The sequence below is a fragment of the Aethina tumida genome, chromosome 4, assembly GCF_024364675.1.
Source record: "Aethina tumida isolate Nest 87 chromosome 4, icAetTumi1.1, whole genome shotgun sequence".
In the NCBI taxonomy this organism is placed as follows: domain Eukaryota; kingdom Metazoa; phylum Arthropoda; class Insecta; order Coleoptera; family Nitidulidae; genus Aethina; species Aethina tumida.
Genome location: NC_065438.1, coordinates 11,379,783 through 11,401,133, shown reverse-complemented (window position 1 = coordinate 11,401,133; position 21,351 = coordinate 11,379,783). Strand labels below are relative to the sequence as shown.

The window sequence follows — 21,351 nt, the reverse complement described above, 5'->3', positions numbered from 1 at the left end:
CTGCAAAGAAGAGAGCTGGGGGTTCCGTTCGAGCTGCAAAATATGTTGCTGTGCGTGCGCCAACTGTCTGGTTGCACTGCCTAGCTGTTCCTCCAAAGCGGCAGCCTCAAGGCTTTTCACCGACAGCCGCTCCTTCAGATCTGTTATCTCGTCCCTTTGTTGTCTGGCGAATTCCTGTTTGAACCTGGCTACTTCCCTCTGCACTTCCGTCTCGTGTGCCTTTCTCATGGCTTCAAGGGCAGCCAACGTCGCTTGCGTTTCTTCAGCCAAAGCCTGTTCGTTATCCTGTTTGAGGGCTTCCATTTCTTGGGCGTGGGCCTCACGCAGTTCTTGGATGGTACGACGGTGCCATTGCTCCATGGAACCAAGGACCCTTTCGCACAGACTTTGGAGCTGCTCGATGTCCGCTTCCTGATGACGTTCCTTGCAAGACGCCAAGGCACAACGATATGCGGCTCTTAGGTTTTCTACTTGTGTGAGATATTCTGTGCCCAAATACACGGGTCGTTGATCATCAAAACTTTCCAACCTACAAGTGTTTACGAAATATTTATTATATGTTATTTATAATAAAAATAATGGTAATTACCGTTTTAAAGATCCCGACCTAGAGAGTGAATTCCTCACATCCTCCAGACTGTCCCTTAGGTTTCTACATTTCTTACAAACGTCGTTCCAACTGCGCACCGTGACCTCGTTGAAGTCGCTGGAAGAGTTCGTGTACTTCTGTAACTCCCCAACTTTTACCGCGAACTCATCCAAATAACCGCAGACTTCCTCCAGCTCAGGCTTTCCCAACACAGCGTAACATTCGTCGCTGTATTTTTCTACCATACAATTGAACTCAGCTTCCAAACTTTGGCTTACAGACACGGACTGATTTACTGTTGTCCAATAATTATCGTTTTCCAACCAAGTGTTCAAACTGTTGGTTTCTGGACCAATGTCGCTGAAGTAGTTTGTGTGCTTGCCGCTCAGAACATTAATTCTAGCATCAATAAGAGCTTTGTGAGCTATCACATCAGCAAACTCCACCAGCATGTTAGAAGTCGGTCTTGTATTCCTCTCAGATTCAACTCGTCTACGCCAATTCTGTTTTTGCATTTTATTCAAGCTGTTCTGGTATAAGTCTGTCAACTCTCCAATGCACTGATTGACCTCTTCATACAAGCATTCTCCTACAGAATCTGACCACAACTCCAATGCCGCCCTTTCTGACGCAAAAAAACTGAAGAAGAATGTATGATCAGCATCAATATTGGATTGGTAAACCTGCGCCGCTCTTAGTAAAACATGATTGATTTCAGATTGAATCAACTCTGAATTGACAACTTCTCTCGCTGCTCTGTGAAGGTTGTCAATGGTTTCATGATTTAAAGGACGTAGTCTACAACCCTTGTCTGTGGCCAGATTCATGGCCTCTGTAGCTAAGGCTTCTGCTAATTGTGGTAACTTTGTTTGTTTGTACGCTCTAACTAGCGATTCCAGTTTTTCTTGTTCTTCGCACAAAAGCTGTAATGATGGTGTTTTCTTTGCTATAAAACATTTGAACGTCTTGAAACCTTTCGTTGAAGATATTAAACATTTACTTAAAATCTTGGAAAGGTATTCTGCACCTGTATTGCATGATGTTGGTTGCTTTTGCGAGGAACCATTCAATTTATTTCTTAAAGATACAATTAAGTGTGCAGTCTCCCTTGTTTCTTTACTTATCAACCTGTTGCATATGGTATCTCCTGTGATGGGCGTACTTAATGCTTCTTGTATTCTACTGACTAAAATATTTTCAAACGCAACTTTCTCCGCTAATATTTGTAACCTGGATGATGCATCCAATTTATTGTTTTCCTGCAACAGTCTTTTCTTCTCTGCTAGATTTGTCAATTTTTCGACCAGGAGCGATTGCAGTTGTTTTACAACGGCTGTTGCTGAAACATTGATCACCTCCACTTCCGCACTACTAACTTTATGATCATTTACACTTAAAATATCATTAAGTTCATTCAATATGTTTTCTAAATTAAGAAGTTTGTCCGTACTATTAAGCAATCTTCTAGCATTTTTAAGAATATTCACACTGTACAAACACTCTTCCACTTTGGATTTCGCCCTAGATATTAATTTATTATAGTCCACGGTTTCTAAACTTTCTTCTTTCATTTTCGTTAAATCCGACACACTGCCATTTAACACGTTTAAAGATTCATTCGATGCGTTGACGTTTGTAACTTTGGACTCCAATGTGCTGAGACGCATCAATAACTTCATTGGCTCAGACGATGTAGCACTATCCAGACTCTTTCTTCTTAATCGTCGCAACGATTTGTCGTCTATAGGAGATCCTCTTTCGTTACTTTTGTCTCTTTTGTATTTCCTCTTTGTTCTTCCACGTTCCAAAGCCATTATTTTGGCCTCCAGTTCTGTAACTTTGTCTTCTACCTCTTTGTTTATAGAGAAACTTTCCCGACCTAAAATGAATTATATGAAGAAGGAAATTTAAAATAAAATTGATTGCAGTTTACCTTTAAGAGAAAGTGATCTTCTTTTGTCTCTAGATTCCGACTTTGACTTAGTTCTGAGCTGTTTTTCTGTGCTGTTTAATTTAGCAGTAAGATGGTCAAGTCTTTGCACAAGTAGATCTAACTCAGCCTGATGTTCACTATTTAAAACGTCGATCTGACTAACCATCGAGTAATTTTCTAATTCAAGATTGTCGACTTTTTCGTACGCCTCACGGAGTTCCCTTTTTACTGCCCGAATTTCGACCACAGCCTTTTCAAACCTACACTTTAAATCGAGACAGTATTCTTTTAATTCATCATGACCCATTTCTTCAAGATCAATGTCCAAGTCTATGTTTGTTAGGTCTGTTAATGAATCTACGTTGACACCACAATTTTTATAATTGTTTCTAAAATAAAAATGAAGAAATGTATTAATTCGCTAATCAATATGTTATTAAACACTTACCTTCCTTCGATTTCCTGTATCTTTTTGTACATTCGATCATTATCTTGCCGTATTCTGACCAATCTTTCCGTGGAACTGCTCAGTTCATTTTGTAACTCAGATATGGCACGTTGTTTGGTTTGTAGCTCCCTGTTAAGAAGATTGTACTTTTCTTCTGTTTTCTTGAAGGACTCTTCGGTTTCGGCAAGTCGCCTTTGTAACGCCCTCTGCTCCTTCAAAAATTTGACTTCAGCCTGGGAGTTTCTTTGGTTTAAGTCCTTTTCTGTGCGTTCTAGCGCTATGAGCATTTCTTCCTTGGTTTTCTTTTCGCGAGCTATTGCTTCAGATTGAAGTTTCTTCAACCTATAATAAAAATTAATTCATTACGTTGTATAAACGGATCTAGTTCATAATCATACCTTGCAATTTCCTCTTCCAATATCTGTATTTCGCCTAGCGCGTTGGCTAAGTTCTTTTGAATCTCTGTTACTTCCAGATTTTGTCTGTTATTCAATTCCACATGATCGGGTTCTTTGGCGCAATCTAATTCATCAGTCGACGTACTATCAAGCGTTGACTGTCTCGACTGGCATCTGGGCAACCTGGGCCTTAACCTTGTACGATCCTTAACCTTGCTCAAGGAGAGCCTGTTCAAAGGCGGAGACGGAGGAAGTTCGCTCCAATCCTCCGAACCCCGTCTTCCACCTTCAGATGCCGTTCGGTATTCTTCATCGCTGGATAAGAGTATTGATCTTGGAGTAGCTGGAGTTGTGGGACTCTCGACTGGTATTGGAGCGGCCTTCTTCAAAGCCTGCATCCAATTGGTACGAATGCCTTGGGTGACGGCACTCAGGGTTAGAGTTGGTCCACCCCAGGTTATTTCGAAACCGTGTTTGTTGTCGGTGGGTATTTCATTGTAGCTCGTCACCGTGGACATCTCCACCACGATTTCCGGTAAGCTCTGTTCGTCCTGCTCATTGTAGACGTTCAAAGTCGGTCCGCAAAGTACTATCCAGCGTTTCACCCAAGATCCGTCGGTTTGTTTCACCCACAACCAACCCTGTGTAGAAAAATGGTGGATTTAAGGTGTGTAAGAACTTTTGGGTGGGTAACTATACCTTTTTTAGGTGTAGGAGACCTTCCGATGGTAGTGCCAAACTAGATTCAGGTGATCTATCTGTCAGTGCTGTGGCGATGTCTCTTAGTCTTTCATTTCGCCAATCTCTTCTAGCTCTTGCTTTGTCGTCGCAACGCAGCTTGTCTCTTGTTGGAGGTGATCCGGAGCTTACAACATAATCTGCAACAAAATAATTATCTTAAATAATACTTATTTTTTTACGAAAGAAGAAATATGTTTGCCTCGCGTGAGTTCTATTCATTGATCTATTTTTGTATTGGACACCTTTACTATAAACCTTCGTTGTTTGTTCGATTCCACGGACACAAAGCCGCAGCATTCGATCTTATTTAACAAAAAAAAACTTCTCCGGCATTGTTACGTATCCACAATAAACAGTAGTTGTATGGTATGTACTCACATGTCATTAAGTTTAATAACTTTACTGAAACGTCATTCAATGGCGTCATTTTGTACTGGTCCATTGTCCACTCGGCTGATCAAACAAAAGACTCGTACAGTCGGTTATTTGGACCGTCGTTCACGGTCTGTTCGGACTTATTGTTGGAATGGTGCGGAGTCCGGAATAAACTCGCTTGTAATTCATGCCTTATATGATAGATATCGGGTGTCGATAAACTTTCAGAGCCAAATCAAAAGCTTCCTGATGAGTCGTAAATAGATATTTAAATATTCCTTTTTGTTATATTAGATACTGGAAAAAGTTATTTAAGCTTTTGATTCAAGACTTATTTATTCAAAAATCAGCTTAAAACAATGGAAGCTTCAGGCACCACTTTTATCGTGACGGTTTAAATGACTATATCAAAAAGATACAAGAAATATAAGGAAGATAAGTTTTTAATAACAAATTGTTTAGCAAATTAATACTGGGTTAATGTTTTTTTAGTTTAGAAACAATTATAAAAATTATGGGGTCAACGTAGATTCATTAACAGATGTAAGAAACATAGACTTGGATATTGATCTTGAAGAAATGGGTCACGATGAATTAAAAGAATACTGTCTCGATTTAAAGTGTAGGTTTGAAAAGGCTGTGGTCGAAATTCGGGCAGTAAAAAGGGAACTCCGTGAGGCGTACGAAAAAGTCGACAATCTTGAATTAGAAAATTACTCGATGGTTAGTCAGATCGACGTTTTAAATAGTGAACATCAGGCTGAGTTAGATCTACTTGTGCAAAGACTTGACCATCTTACTGCTAAATTAAACAGCACAGAAAAACAGCTCAAAACCAAGTCAAAATCGGAATTTAGAAACAAAAGATCACTTTCTCTTAAAGGTAAACTTCTATCAACTTTATTTTAAATTGCTTTCTTGATATAATTCATTTTAGGTCGAGAAAGTCTCTCTATAAACAAAGAGGTAGAGGACAAAGTTACAGAACTGGAGGCCAAAATAATGGCTTTGGAACGTGGAGATCAAAGAGGAAACATAAAAGACAAAAGTAACGAAAGAGGATCTCTCTCTCTAGACGACAAATCGTTGAGACGATTAAGAAGAAAGAGTCTGGATAGTGCTACATCGTCTGAGCCAATGAAGTTATTGATGCATCTTAGCACATTGGAGTCCAATGTTACAAACGTCAACGCATCAAATGAATCTTTAAACGTGGACTATAATAAATGAATTACTAGGGTGAAAACCAAAGTGAAAAAGTATTGAACCAAAATACTTGTAAATTATTCAAGAAAAATCATTAAAAACTAAAATCAACTTTTGGCCAGTAGAAAAAATGTCCTGTTTCTTTATGATAATATTTCCTTCAGTTTCATAGACCTACAATTTATTTTCATGAATTTTTAAAACGTTGGTAAAAAAATGTTGGTTGTACTTTAGAGGAAGTTATCTTAAGGATCAACGTCAAAAACATAATTTACTTATTCCAGTATGTAATATAATAAATAATACTTAAATTTAATGTTTAATACGTATTAATTTTTTAATGTGTAGCACGTAGTAAAATAATTATATTTCACAATTACTTATCGATCTGTCCGACAACTTCAGAGACCGATAAAAAAGAAAAACCTGCTAATCTAACTAATAGGCCCGGTCGTTACTGCAGTAGGTACATAATTTCGCACCTATCCTAGTCCAAACACGTTTAGTGAGTTTTATATATGAAAAAAATCACCCTGTTCAGATTTATTATTATTGTTCCAGTATAGGAAAACCAGCCGAGCGATTAAATTAAAAGATATCGGTGATGAGAAACTGTAAAAAGTTAATGTATTATAATAATAGTAATAATTGCTTAATGTTGTACAGGTGTCCATGAAGCGAAAAAAGTAACTGGCAAAATAAATATGAACGATTCAGCGTTCAAGTTTCATAGATGAAGGCTTGATGAAATTAATTAAAAACTGTAGGTGTAAGTGCGTACGTACAACAAGAGTAAAACGTTCAATTGAAGTAAAAGTAAACAGGAGAAATTTTAAAATGTAAAAACTGGTGATAAATCGTTGTCCGACCACAAAGAAACCAATTATGTAGCTGATTGTAACTGAATAATATCTGAAAATCATGCAATAAAATAAATTGCATTACTAATAATAAAAAAAAACAAGCGATCATTTTTCATTCGGCTACACATTAAATCTTTCAGATTTGTACTTGATTACGTGCATTCAATAATTTATACATATTGTAATAAAGGTGTGCTTAGTATTGAACATTGCATTTCTGTCTTCTCTGCTTTATGATTTCATATATAATTACACGTTTAGCGCAAACCATGCGTTTTTATATCCTTGAAACAACAATAAAGAGCTATTAAATATAAATTGTTTATATAAATGCAGCTCATTGCTAAAACGCATGTTTTGTAATTTTAAGGCCTGCCTTTTCTAAACACAATCTGTGGACGCAGTAATAATTTTACATAAAATTAAGATGAACATTATGGAGGACTTTGTGCAATTTTTATTGGTAAATTTTAATTGCTTTTCGTAATTACGGACTTTTAGCATTTAGAAATTTTAAAATGCAGGGATTATTGTGTTTTGAAAATGGATTTTAACCAATAATTTACAAAACTTGTAATAAAACAATTTACACGTACATAGGATTTAAAATAAAAGTGGTTGAGAAATTTTAAAGGCATTCTCTGAAACACAATGTTGCAAAATTAAATTTTCCTAAGAACTTTATATTGATTAGTATCATTTTTTAAAATTAATTATTAATAATTCAGACAAAAATATTGAATATATTGATCAGTATCACTTTTTTAAACTAATAAGGATATCAAAAAATGAGCAACATTCATAACTTTGTTAGTAAAGTAAAACTATTTTACGAATATTTTCAGCCACTGTATCAAATCAAGTACCATTTACTTCATAAGTACATTCATTAAACTGAAACAGTGATTTTTATATTTTTGTACAATAACTGTGATTAAAATAATAAAAAAATAAAACAATTTCTCCCTTTTTGTTAACAATTTAAAATATATAGTACAAAATAATGCCATACTGAGAAAAATAACTAAAACATATTTTTTTTAGCTCTTAAGATTAGTTTCTCGTTCGTATCAGATTTTGCTGTCTGACTCCAAAACTATTCAAATTCCAGAATTGCAGCAGGATAATGCCCGATCTCATATGATAAAGGTTATTTTGTTCCCAAGAATTCGATGTAAATTTGTTGCCTTGGCTAGCAAGATTTGCAGACTTATCGTGGATTAAACAAGTATGGAATATTATTGGCAGGAGTCACTAGTCCTCCTCTACACACTCAGGATAGATGTAACAAGAGGTGAAATGGGCATTAATTTTTCGAATTTTTGATTGACCTTCAGAAGATGGGTCCTGCTTAATGAAAAATGGATGCATACGGAATACGGACGTAAAAATAAAACTAATAAAACTCATTTATTGATTAAATTATGAAAAAATCCTGATATCCTATTTCCATTATTAATTAAATCGGTGAATTGGTGCAAATTGTTCATCATTTTCAATACCTAAATTAAAAGTAAGTTTATGTAGATGATGATGGAAGAAATTTATTTTTAATAATATACCATAATGATTTAAAAGCAGTAAATTCTCAATAAATTTTTGTAATTATCGTTTCCATTGTTTCTGAGAAAACCATGAACAACAAATAGCCTTAAAGGAAAACCAATATTGTGCGTCATTTAATTTATTTACAAATTTGTCATCTCCCTACATCACCTTATGGGTTTTAAAGGGTTTTTAAATTACATCTAAAGTCTCTTCTTACTAAGCAAATTGAATATTCTGTATGTCAAAGAAAGATTTTGGTAAACCCACCTTGTAAATCAGTTATTATTGCAGAAGAATGTAAAAAGAAGAAACTGATATACATAAACAAAGTTTTTATTTAATTTAGATTCAATTAAATTCAATAATCTCCCATTACTAATAATAACGGAACTATCACATCTATAAAGTCATATAATGGTTTAAAATGTTCGGCCACCTTTCTCTACAAATAGATTAAACAAGATTAAAATATCATAAATATCAGACTATAGAAAAGTTTACATTAAATATGGTCATAGGAAATGCCGCAAGATATATTAACTAGCTTAATATTTTCAGTTTGTTATTTTATGTAAATCATCTGTGTTAATAAAAATGTAACGACAGGTGTATAAACCAATTCATAGATAGTTGTATATTTAATTAGTGCCATATGTAGAATGATATGCAATAAGGTTTTTGCTGCAATGATTAATTGATAAACTAAAAAAATGAGCAGGAATGAGGAGACAAGATATTTAAGCATGTGTTAAACTGTAAACCAATAGTGGCGTAAACATTTCTTTAAGACAAAACAAAAGTTAGAATGCAAGTATTTTGTTTATATGCAATTAACAGTTTCTAGTCGATGTTAATTTATTCGCAAAGATAGTCCGAATCCTGTTCGCAAATTTCTAGGTCTAAAAATGATCGCATGACTGGCGAATATAAGTAGACCGCGGTTCGTTCTTTTCGTTGGTCCCTTGTAGACCGGTGCCTAGTTAACAAGTCTTGTAAATTAAATGCGGACAATCGAGGCTTGCTTACAGTATTATTACGAAAACCTGTTGCATTATAAAAAGAGCAATCGTGATATTAATACGGCAACAATTTCTCGTTAAAAGGGTCAGAAATGGCACCAAACGGGCGAAACGGGACAAGACAGTCGATGGCACGCACACACGTTAGAAGATCTAACATCGAGATTGCCTCGACATGCGGTGCGGGCCGCCGCTCCCCTCGCTTACAGTTCACGTCGAAAATGTTTAATTTCGCTTAAAAGTCTCGAAACGAAATCGCATTCGCCACGGCTATCGCGGAGATCGGGCGGACGGTCAACGTTTGAGTCCGAGTTGGGGGGGACTTTGAGGTTTTTCTCGTTCGTTCGAAAGCCGCCGGACTGGCCGAGAAACTGCACCCAGCAGCACGGGACGTGTTCCGAATGGAAATGCGTAAACTAGATGCTAGAAAAATAATTCATAACAAGTGTATCTAAGGTCGCACGACAACCTGCAGGCTTTTGCATCCATTCCACCACTATTCTAATGGTACTCCTGTTCTCAGGTCAAGAGTTCGTATTTACTTCAAAAAATCTTCGATACTTGTTTCGTGACTTTATTCAAGTACTTGCAAGAGAACAAAATTAAGATAATTAATTTAAAATTAAAAAAATAAAATAGGATATTTGAATGAAAAGAATTATATAGAAAAATAAAACATTTAAATAAAATTAAAAAATAAAATAAGAAAATTAATTTAAATTAAAAAATAATAAAACATTTGAATTTAAAAAAATATATTTAAATTAAAAAATTTAAATATTTAATGTAAAATAGCAGAAATAATAAAAATATATAATTTAAATTATTAAAATTAAGAAAAATTATAATATTTAATTTGAAATTAAAACAAAAAAATTTTAATGTTAAAAAAAAATAATATATTTAATTTAATAATATAATTATTAAACGTTTTTAGCGTAACAGGAGTTTAACCCTTTTTTTCCTTTTTTTTTTGAAAATCCAATAAATAGAAATATGTTTTTCGGCACGGGACGTGTTCCGAATGGAAATGCGTAAACTAGATACTAAAAAAATAATTCATAACAAGTGTATCTAAGGTCGCACCACAACCTGTAAGCTTTTACATCCATTCCAGCACTTTTCTAATGGTACTCCTGTTCTGAGGACGAGAGTTTATATTTATTTCAAAAAAATCTTGGGTACTTGTCTCGTGACATTATTCACGTACATACAAGAGAACAAAATTGAAATAATTAGTTTAAAATTAAAAAATAAAATAGAATATTTGAATGAAAAGAATTAAATAGATAAGATATTTAAATAAAATTAAAAAATAAAATAAGAAAATTAATTTAAATTAACATTTGAATTTAAAAAAATATATTTAAATTAAAAAAATTTAAATATTTAATGTAAAATTGCAAAAATAATAAAATATTTAATTTAAATAAAAAAATTATTAAAATTAAGTAAAATTAAAATATTTAATTTGAAATTAAAAAAAAATACTTTTTTAATTTGAATAAAAAAAATTTTAAAATTAAGTAAAATTAAAATATTTAATTTGAAATTAAAAAAAGAATACTTTTTTAAAGTTAAAAAAAATAATAAAATATTTAATTTAATATTATAATAGTATAGTAAAATTATAATTAAGTGTTATTTATTAGTTTTTAGCGTAACATGAGTTTAACCTTTTTTTTCCTTTTTTTTTTGAAAAATCCAATAAATGGAAATGTTTTTCGGTACATAACGTGTTCCGAATGGAAATGCGTAAACTAGATACTAAAAAAATAATTCATAACAAGTGTATCTAAGGTCGCACCACAACCTGTAAGCTTTTACATCCATTCCAGCACTTTTCTAATGGTACTCATGTTCTGAGGACAAGAGTTTATATTTATTTCAAAAAAATCTTGGGTATTTGTCTCGTGACATTATTCACGTACTTACAAAAGAACAAAATTGAAATAATTAGTTTAAAATTAAAAAAATAAAATAAAATATTTGAATGAAAAGAATTAAATAGATAAGATATTTAAATAAAATTAACAAATAAAATAAGAAAATTAATTTAAATTAACATTTGAATTTAAAAAAATATATTTAAATTAAAAAATTTAAATATTTACTGTAAAATTGCAAAAATAATAAAATATTTAATTTGAAATTAAAAAAAAAAAATACTTTTTTAATTTGAATAAAAAAATTATTAAAATTAAGTAAAATTAAAATATTTAATTTGAAATTAAAAAAAAAATACTTTTTTAAAGTTAAAAAATAATAAAATATTGAATTTAATATTATAATATTATGGTAAAATTATAATTGTTATTTATTATTATATTATTTTAGCGTAACATGACTTTAACCCTTTTTTTCCTTTTTTTTGAAAAATCCAATAGATAGAAATATGTTTTCCTGATGAATAAAATAAGAAATAGTTTCAAAGAGCGTTTTCTGATCGTAAACAAACCGCATATCCAATTTGAAGGCGTGACATTATGATTTGTAACAGACATCGCACGGTGGTGACGGTGACGGACACCGGATAATTTTCCGTTTTTAGACGACACCTCGGTTAGACTAAAACCAGACGTAACGCGGAAGAGGCGAGAGAGCCGTTCCGCGCAACACGGTCTGCTCGTGTTTTATCATCCGACGGATTATTTAGGAAGCTCTGGACGATGTTGCGGTCCGCCACCGGCACCGTAAACTCGGGAGGTTATTAAACTCGCAACTCTAATAAATCACACGAGGTCTTGCGCTATTTTCAGATCGGCGTCCATCCAAATCGAAAAACAAAGTCCGCACTCTCGCAAAGCAAAGAAGAAACAAATGACTTCAAGATGACTTCGAGGAATTTACGGTATATGCAGAATTGGATATTTTCGTAATATGTCTATTAAAACTTAAGTTGTCGCCAAAACTCCCAAATTCTGCACTGAAAAATGATTTTCAAAACAAAATACTATTATTAATTCCTCTAAAACCCAAAAATTGTGAAATTTTTATCGGATAAAATTTCAAAATTTGAAATGATAAATGAATGATGAAATGATGAAACTAAATTATCTAAGTTATAAAAAATATAAAATATATAAACAAATTATACAGTTAAAAATTTCAGAAAATAGTTAAAAAAATAATTTGGTTCTATTTACAAATATTTCATTATATTTTAGAACATAAAATAATAATTTTGTAGGTTTCAATACAGAAAACTTTTTAAAAAATTATTTACAAAATTTTAAGATAATAACATATTAGATGATTCTAAATTATTGAGGTTGTAAAAAATATAAAAGATCCCAATAAATTATATGCTTGAAATTTCAAAAAATTGTCCAAAACAACAGTAACTAAAAAAAAATAAATATTTGATATGGCTGTTATATTTTAAAACATTAAAATAATAATTTCGTAGGTTTAAATTTAAAAAAAAAAAATGTTAATTATATATAAAATTTTGAATTTGAAGAAACAAAAATAACACAAATTGTGAAAATGTTAAATAATTTCAAATATTGAAATGGTAAATAAATATTTTAAAAACTTATAAAGACATCAAAACTTTGAGTATCAATTATCAAAATATATCAAATTAATAATAATATAAAATCTGATAAAAAAGTTGATACATATTTACAAAATTTTGAATTTCCAGATTAAAAAAAAAACAAAGGATTAAATTATAATTTATTAGTTTTAAAACACAAAAATACAGAAAATGTTGAAAAATTTCTAAAATTAAAAACTAAATACAAATTTTAAAAGTTATTGTCTTTTAACTCCTGATTTTGACACAATAAATTATTAGATGATTTTAAATTATTGAGGCTGTAAAAAATATAAAAGATCTCAACAAATTATATGCTTGAAAATTTCAAAAATTGGTAAAAGCAACAGTAATTAAAAAAATAAATATTTGATATGGCTGTTATATTTTAGAACACAAAATAATAATTTCGTAGGTTTAAATTTAAACAAAATGTTAATTATATATAAAATTTTGAATTTAGAGAAACAAAAATAAAAACACAAAAATACTGAAAATGTTAAATAATTTCAAATATTGAAATGCTAAATAAATATCTTAAATACTTATAATGACATCAAAACATTAAATACCAATTGTCAAAATATATCAAATTAATAATAATATAAATGAATGTGCAGATTAAAAACGGATTAGATTATAATTTATTAGTTTTAAAACAAAAAATATAGATAATTTAAAAAAATAAAAACTAAATACAAATTTTAAAAATAATTGTCTCCTGAGTTTAACATAATAAGATAATTAGATGATTCTAAATTATGTAAAAATCTAAAATATAAATAATAGAAAATCTAGAAATGTCAAAATTTTAAAAAATAGTACTTAAATAACTTATGAGCTTTTAATAAAGTTTGTACAATGATCTTTAATATGTTTAATCATTGTTTACCTTTAATATATAGTACATAATTAACATGTTCATTTAATGTAATTAATGTAGCAAAATAGACTAGGTGAAAGTGTGACGGTTTACATCATAAAAATGCCCAATAAAATATAATTCATTAATTATCCCTGACAATTTGCCGAATGATAAATAAAAGTTTACAATATTTTCGCTCGCCTCATCTGCGTCTTCGCATTGCCTTCACCTGTATCGCGATCATCGCTTAATTTGCATGGAAGTGGCATAAAAACCGACGCAATAAATCAACAATGAGCAATAATGTAGTACCAGTATGCGGAGTGCAATTAATTCCAATTATCGCAATATCTAATTTGCAACGTTCGGTGGAAAGTAAACCAATAACGCTGTCAACTCGGAATTCTTATCGTCTTTTTCACTACTTCCATAAATCCTAATGATTATTGTGCTAATTTACTTACAGAATGGGAACGGATATTGTTGCTGTTGGTGTCGTGTTTTTGCCTTCCACCATCATAATGGGCCAAACCACTTCATTTTTGTTGCTCGCTTGCGCACAAAGTGTTTTTCTTTGCCTTTGAAAACGATCTACATATAACCAAAAAATTCCTACTGTAATTACTTTTCACTATTTTCAATTTATTTCTTGATTAAGGTGCCATTAATTATAATTACTTTGATACTGGACCTATAGCAATAAACTGACACCTTGTCAATGAGCTTTCTTCAACTAGAGCTTTAAAAAACACGGTTTTCATATTGACAATATTTGTTATCATCAGGTATCTGTTAAAAATCTTTACAATTCTTTAATAATTGGAGACTACTATGTTAATTACTTTCTACTATTTTTAATATATTTCTTAATTAAGGACCTATTAAATATAATTGCTTTGATACAGAGTTGAAGAAGTCACTGAGCTTTTCTTAGTCTCAAAGCTGTACTGACACCCATTCATTGAGCTTTTTTCAACAAAAGCTGTTTTCATTTTAACCTAGTAAGCTTTCTTTAGCTAAAACTCTAATAAAGGCTCTTTTCCTTTTAGCCATTTCACTTCATATCTGATATTTGTTAAGATTTTTTCTAAATAATTGATTTCTAATAATATTGTTCTTGCTTTTATTTGAAGAAGTCATATTTACTTTAATGTTTCACATATTGCAATAAACTGATTTAGTTGCATTGAGCTTTCCTTCATTAAATCTTAAAAAACTATATATTTTTATAATATGATATAGTTAAGACTGCCCTAAATATTGATCTTTAATGATAAATTTCTGAATTAGCCATTATTGTAATTGAAGACTTGAAGAAACATTATTTCTGATCGGTGACATTGCGTAATTACAGTTCACTATCATTAATTTATTTCTTAATTAAAGTCTCATTAAATATAATTAACTTGACATTGAACAGTTTGCAATATACTGACACCTTGTCAATGAGCTTTATTTCAACAAAAGCTTTAAAAAAACACTGTTTTCATTTAAATAAAATCAGATCTCCTCTTTTATTTGTGATATAATAATAATATTCTGAATTATCTGTTAATTATACTTGAAGAAGTATTTTGTTATAATAATTTTCATATTCCACATAGACATTGATTCAGTTCCACTGAGCTTTCCTCCATCAAAGTTATAAAAAATTCTATATATTTTAATAATATGATATAATTAAGACTGTTCTAAATAATTGTTTTTTGACGATAGATTTCTGAACTAATTAAATATAACTAACTCAATTCTTAACAGTGCAATATACAACCACTCTGTGTGTCACTGAGCTTTTTTCAACTAAAGCTTTACAAAACACTGTTTTCATTTTAATAAAATCTGATATCCTCTGATGAGGGTGAAGACATTCATAAACAATTGTTTACAATTGTGTCTCATCACTGGTACTACATACTTACTACAGTAATTACTTCTTACCTTTTCACTTCAGTTCTTAATGGAGGTACTATTATATATAATTACTTTGATACTGAATATATTGTAATATACTGACACTTAGTTACTGAGCTTTCTTCTGTTAAAGCTCTAATAAAGGCTGTTTTAATTTTAGTAATTTCTTTTACCGTTGATAGTTAAGATTTGTCCAAATAATTGATTACTAAAAATAATAATTAAAACTATCTGTTAATTATAATTGGAGAAGTATTTCAATACGATAAGTCTGTCTCAATGAGCTTTCTATAATACATGTGAAGCTTAGGACACTCTTTTTATTTTAGTAATATCAGTTGTAATAATGTAATAATGAATACCCATTTATTGAAGATTTAGAGAAACATTATTTGTGATCAGTGACATTGAGTCTTTTTCAATTATTAAAGCTTTACAAAACACTGTTCTTCTAATATCTGTTAGACGACTACTTATTCATCATTGTGAAGCATTGTATATCATTGGTAGCATTGCATATTTAAGTTCGTTTGAGAGAATTAAATGAGTCGTTACGTTGTACCGTTTAGTTTTGACAAATTGCCCGGATTACGTCCACCTGTTCATTGTTCTCTTTTGTTGCTATTTTAAAATTAATCAATCCCGAGTTTGTAATAATATTACGACATATTGTTTAAAAAACGTGTAATGATCGATGTAATAGAAAATAATCATCTAGCAGATGTGATTGAGGCTCTGTTAAGGGAGATGAACACATTCACTTACTGTACATGTTTACATGATGGATGTTGATTCGAATGAATTGATCTTAATAATTAATGGGCACAATGCTCCTGACAAAGTCGTCAAAACATTGACGCATCCGAGGTGATGTATTAATGGCAAAAATTATAAATATACCAATATCCAACCATTATACTGTTGCTTACATCTTGATTTTCGATTAGATACGTCTTTCAAAACACATTTACTCATCAACAGTACGAGAAACGTAAAAACGAACTGAACGAAGAACCGATTCCTGACACCGTTGAATTTCGCATTGTATTTTCGACGTACCTCAACACGGAAACCGATAGAAAAGACATTAGGAAGGGCACCGGAGCTTGAAAGGAAGAGACAAGTGGCGCTGCATAAAAACCGTCCCCGTCTGTTATTCAGAATTCCATCGGTGTGGGCACGTAGTGGCAACAGTCACGAACAACATTAGCCGAACAGGATAACGGACGCACGGACCTTTTTATCAAATCGCACCGCAAACGACAATAATCGAACCGGTATGGATGATAATGTAATCGCAAAAATAATGGCATTCATCATCATCGGTACGGTAACAGAGTCAGGTCTTTTATCATTTCTCTCTTCCTGTCAAGGATCGCTGCGCCGGACGACCGAAGAAGTGCCAAATGATCACTTTCAATCGTAACGGTACTGATGTTGCACGACAATAAATTAGATTGTGTTGGAGGCGCAGAACCAGTTTATGGTATACTCCTAGTTTTTAGGCAAATCCTTCGTTAATGGGGGTTTTAGACTTTAATTGAATTCTTTTTTTTTGAGTAGGTGGTTAAACAATAAAGTTCAGTAACAAATGTCGGAATATTTGAATTATGGTATGGCGCTCCTCTTTGTTAATTTTTTCTTTAAATTCTTCTGCCTAAAATAGCATTGCTAATAACACTAATTTCATCATCATCATCATCATCATCATGATCCTTATTAGAAGATGACGTGAATGTAAATCACAACACACCTGTCTGCCAATTATTATAATAGTATTGAAATTATATCAACCCACTCATTATTTGACATATTGATTCGAAATTGACAAAAAACTGGCTTCCTTTGGATGTTCGTTGTTAAGTGCTACCCAGGCTTAACAAAAGTTACTCCCGACATTTTATTTATTATGAATTAATTTGCTAGCTTTGGGATCGTCACTAAAAAAAATTAATAACACCACTGAAAATAAAAGGACATTAATTTAATGAAAAAGTCGATGTTTTATTTATAAGGGCTGTTATAAAATAATTAAAGTATTTTTGATTAGCCACAAAAAAATGTAATATATAAATAAAAATGGCAAGTCCAATTTATACGAGTCAAGGATTTAATTAATTGAATTACAAAGAACATTAAATGACTAATTAACTAACAATAAATTATATCTATTTGAATGTTTACTTGGCAATAACATGTTTGTATTATTCGTTGACGTTAAAGTGGAAAAAATTTTCCGCAACTGCTTAATTGCCGTCATCGCAATTAAACGTACTTTGCAATTTTTATAGGTGTGTTTTAAAGAGCAGATAATTATATGGGACGGCAAAAACCGAATTATTGTTATTACGGAATCGTGGAATCATTTTTTTACACCTCCATTTCGCACGCGAAAATGATTTTTAAATAACAACATCGGAGTCGAGTTGAAAAACAGCATGATTATCTAAAAATGAATGTAATTTTAAACTTGGGCAAACTATAAAATAACTAAACAATTTTTGTGTGTTTAACAATGATTGTATTATGTAAAACCTTTTGCGTGCTTTAAATGTTTTTGGTAGTAGTCAAGAATATTAAATAAAAAATAAATATTTTGTAATTGATATTTACCGTTATTCCTTTTTGCAATAGATTTAGAAATTGTAACCACCATATCCACAATTTATTTTTTTATTTTTAAAAATTATTGATTATTAAACGAAAATTGTTATTTAATTTTTCTATTTTTTTTAATTTCAATGTCATAATATTTTTTTTATTTATCAAGATAATTTAATGAAAACATTTTTATGATTAGATATCTGTAAATATATTAACAAATGCAGTGTGTCCCATGATAGATGTAGCATGGGGTAAGTGAACATAATATAATAATAATTTAAATGAAGAACTGACGTATATAAAAATTAATTCATTAATTAAGCAAATACATACAGCAATACAAAAATATTTTCTCAATTTTGACAAAATATTTGTATTTAATATTTAGTTTCAAATATATTATTTATTAATAAGTATTAATATTTTAATTTATATGTCTGTTAATACATGACATCTTTTGAAAATAAAAATTATATTCCTGAAATTTAATACCAAAATACAAGTAATAAAATAAGAAAAAATATTTTTTCATATTTTAATCAATAAATTATTAGTTTATTTTATTATTTTTACTTTTGTTCAAATTTATATTAAATATTTAATTATAATATATATACTATAAATTATTTACAGTGGGGGAAAAAAAGTATGATGTATTTTTGAAAATTGAATTGTTATCCTCTAAAGAATCTAAAGAATCTAAAGAATCTAAAGAATCCAAAGAATCCAAAGAATCCAAAGAATCTAAAGAATCTAAAGAATCTAAAGAATCTAAAGAATCTAAAGAATCTAAAGAATCTAAAGAATCTAAAGAATCTAAAGAATCTAAAGAATCTAAAGAATCTAAAGAATCTAAAGAATCTAAAGAATCCAAAGAATCTAAAGAATCCAAAGAATCCAAAGAATCTAAAGAATCTAAAGAATCTAAAGAATCTAAAGAATCTAAAGAATCTAAAGAATCTAAAGAATCTAAAGAATCTAAAGAATCTAAAGAATCTAAAGAATCTAAAGAATCTAAAGAATCTAAAGAATCTAAAGAATCTAAAGAATCTAAAGAATCTAAAGAATCTAAAGAATCTAAAGAATCTAAAGAATCTAAAGAATCTAAAGAATCTAAAGAATCTAAAGAATCTAAAGAATCTAAAGAATCTAAAGAATCTAAAGAATCTAAAGAATCTAAAGAATCTAAAGAATCTAAAGAATCTAAAGAATCTAAAGAATCTAAAGAATCTAAAGAATCTAAAGAATCTAAAGAATCTAAAGAATCTAAAGAATCTAAAGAATCTAAAGAATCTAAAGAATCTAAAGAATCTAAAGAATCTAAAGAATCTAAAGAATCTAAAGAATCTAAAGAATCTAAAGAATCTAAAGAATCTAAAGAATCTAAAGAATCTAAAAAATCTAAAGAATCTAAAGAATCTAAAGAATCTAAAGAATCAAAAGAATCAAAAGAATCTAAAGAATCTGAAGAATCAAAAAAATATAAAAAATCTAAAGTATCTATAGAATCTAAAGAATCAAAAGAATCTAAATAATCTAAACAATCTAAAGAATCTAAAGAGGTTTTCCATATTTGTTGTCTTGGTAATTTGTTTTTGGAGTGACGAAAGAATCCTGTGGGGGGTTTGCCGAGGAAAAGATACCACTTCGTTGGATATTTCAACATTTGTGTTATACAATGTGTTCTTTTATATTTAGTTATGTTATTTAATAATTAATAAGTTTTTCTGGGTGTTCTCTAGACACTTTGCTGTGTACATTTTAATAAGTTGCCGTAATTGTCTACATAATAGACCAATGCCATCAAAAATATGCATTTTAACGATATTTCTCAAAATAAAAAAACATTAACATATTTAAATTCCACATAAAATTATACTTTGGTACAGCAAAGTTCATTTCGACATAACGAGCTTTCTCGTGTAAACAAGCATCATTTGCTCAATATTTTGCCAATGACCAGTATAAAAGTAAATTGGAATGAGCATTGTGTGTTTAATAATTTTTATTAGTCTGCCTTTTCCATGCACTTGCATACATTGTTGCAGGAACGAGTCGCTAACCAACTTTCAAACTGGAATGAAACGACATCGACACAAATTAAGGGCCATTCAAATCGAATGCCAGACGTTTATTAATTCTTCCGTAATCTAAACTGCCTTCAAATTCATTACCAGCTTTCTTACCTCACAGAGTGGGTTTACAAACGGTCCAAACGAGATCCCTAATCTCGCCTTCTACTGAATTTTCTATGCGTGTTTTTTTTTCTTGGTTTCTTGAGAGACGCCATAAAATAAAAGTGTTATTACAACTTCTTATCCGTTTATTGACGATATTATCTAATCCATTCAGTTCCTTCTAAGCCTTAATTAGCGTCCACGAATAAAATGTAACGCCGCACGATTAGAAAACTAGAATGGCCTGGTCGTTCGCATACATTATAATAAATGAGACATAATATTTTAACGGCTTCTAAGTTCATTAAAATGTTAATCGGCGGTGTTTAATTTAATTGCAAATTTAATTACATTACGGCGGACCAATCTATTACGAAATTTATGGACAAATTGGCCCATGAGGCACCATAAATCCGCTGGAGATTTCCCCTGGACGGTTAATTGAAAAAGAATATGCGAGATGCGACCCGCTTGTTTACAGGCGTTTCCGTAATCAACGCATCGTATGATTTCCTTTTTCGATGCGACCGTTTAAGACGTAAACAACCTATTATTTCATGTGCTGGAATATTTAAACATCCGACTCGGTTTTATAACTTACCATATATAGTAGTTTCACAGAAAATATTAACATGCTAATATGATTTTATTGTTATATTACTTATTTAATGTTGTGGGAACCGATACAGAAGAAAGGAGAAATTTAATCATTAAGAAAAGTGCCTTTTATTAGTTGTTTTAATACTTGACTTACCTACAAATATGGAATTGAAACTCTTTGATAGGTGTATAAAAAGATAGTTATGCTATTTATTTTTCTCCCACTTCACACTTAAAACAGTTATGCACTTATTATTTAAAAGCCTTTTATGCCCTTTATAACTGTGCCATTTTGTTCCCATATTGTATTCAACACATTTTTTTATTTAAAAATGGTATAATTTCATGAAAAATTTCTTTATGTGTCCCTTTAATTCCGTTGAATAAACCATTAGAAGGAGGAAACTATTGTTACTCTGGGCAATGGGTTGAGTTGTTAAACACTACATAAAAAATGTTTTATATTGACTATCCGCTACTCTTAGCCAAACAATCAATGCAACTGTATATTGCTCTCAAATTTTAATGATTAC

General features: G+C 30.6%; 1 protein-coding gene across 1 annotated transcript in view; it reads right to left on the bottom strand.

The window, feature by feature from the left end:
• Positions 1–21,351, bottom strand: part of LOC109594194 (protein outspread) — a 141,300-nt gene that overhangs the window by 683 nt on the left and 119,266 nt on the right. The window contains exons 6-11 of the mRNA XM_020009394.2: positions 4,068–4,246; positions 3,369–4,009; positions 2,971–3,312; positions 2,523–2,911; positions 590–2,468; positions 1–529 (exon numbers count right to left, since the gene is read on the bottom strand). Of these exons, the coding sequence (XP_019864953.2) occupies positions 1–529; positions 590–2,468; positions 2,523–2,911; positions 2,971–3,312; positions 3,369–4,009; positions 4,068–4,246 (3,959 nt within the window). The remainder of the gene's footprint in view (positions 530–589; positions 2,469–2,522; positions 2,912–2,970; positions 3,313–3,368; positions 4,010–4,067; positions 4,247–21,351) is intronic.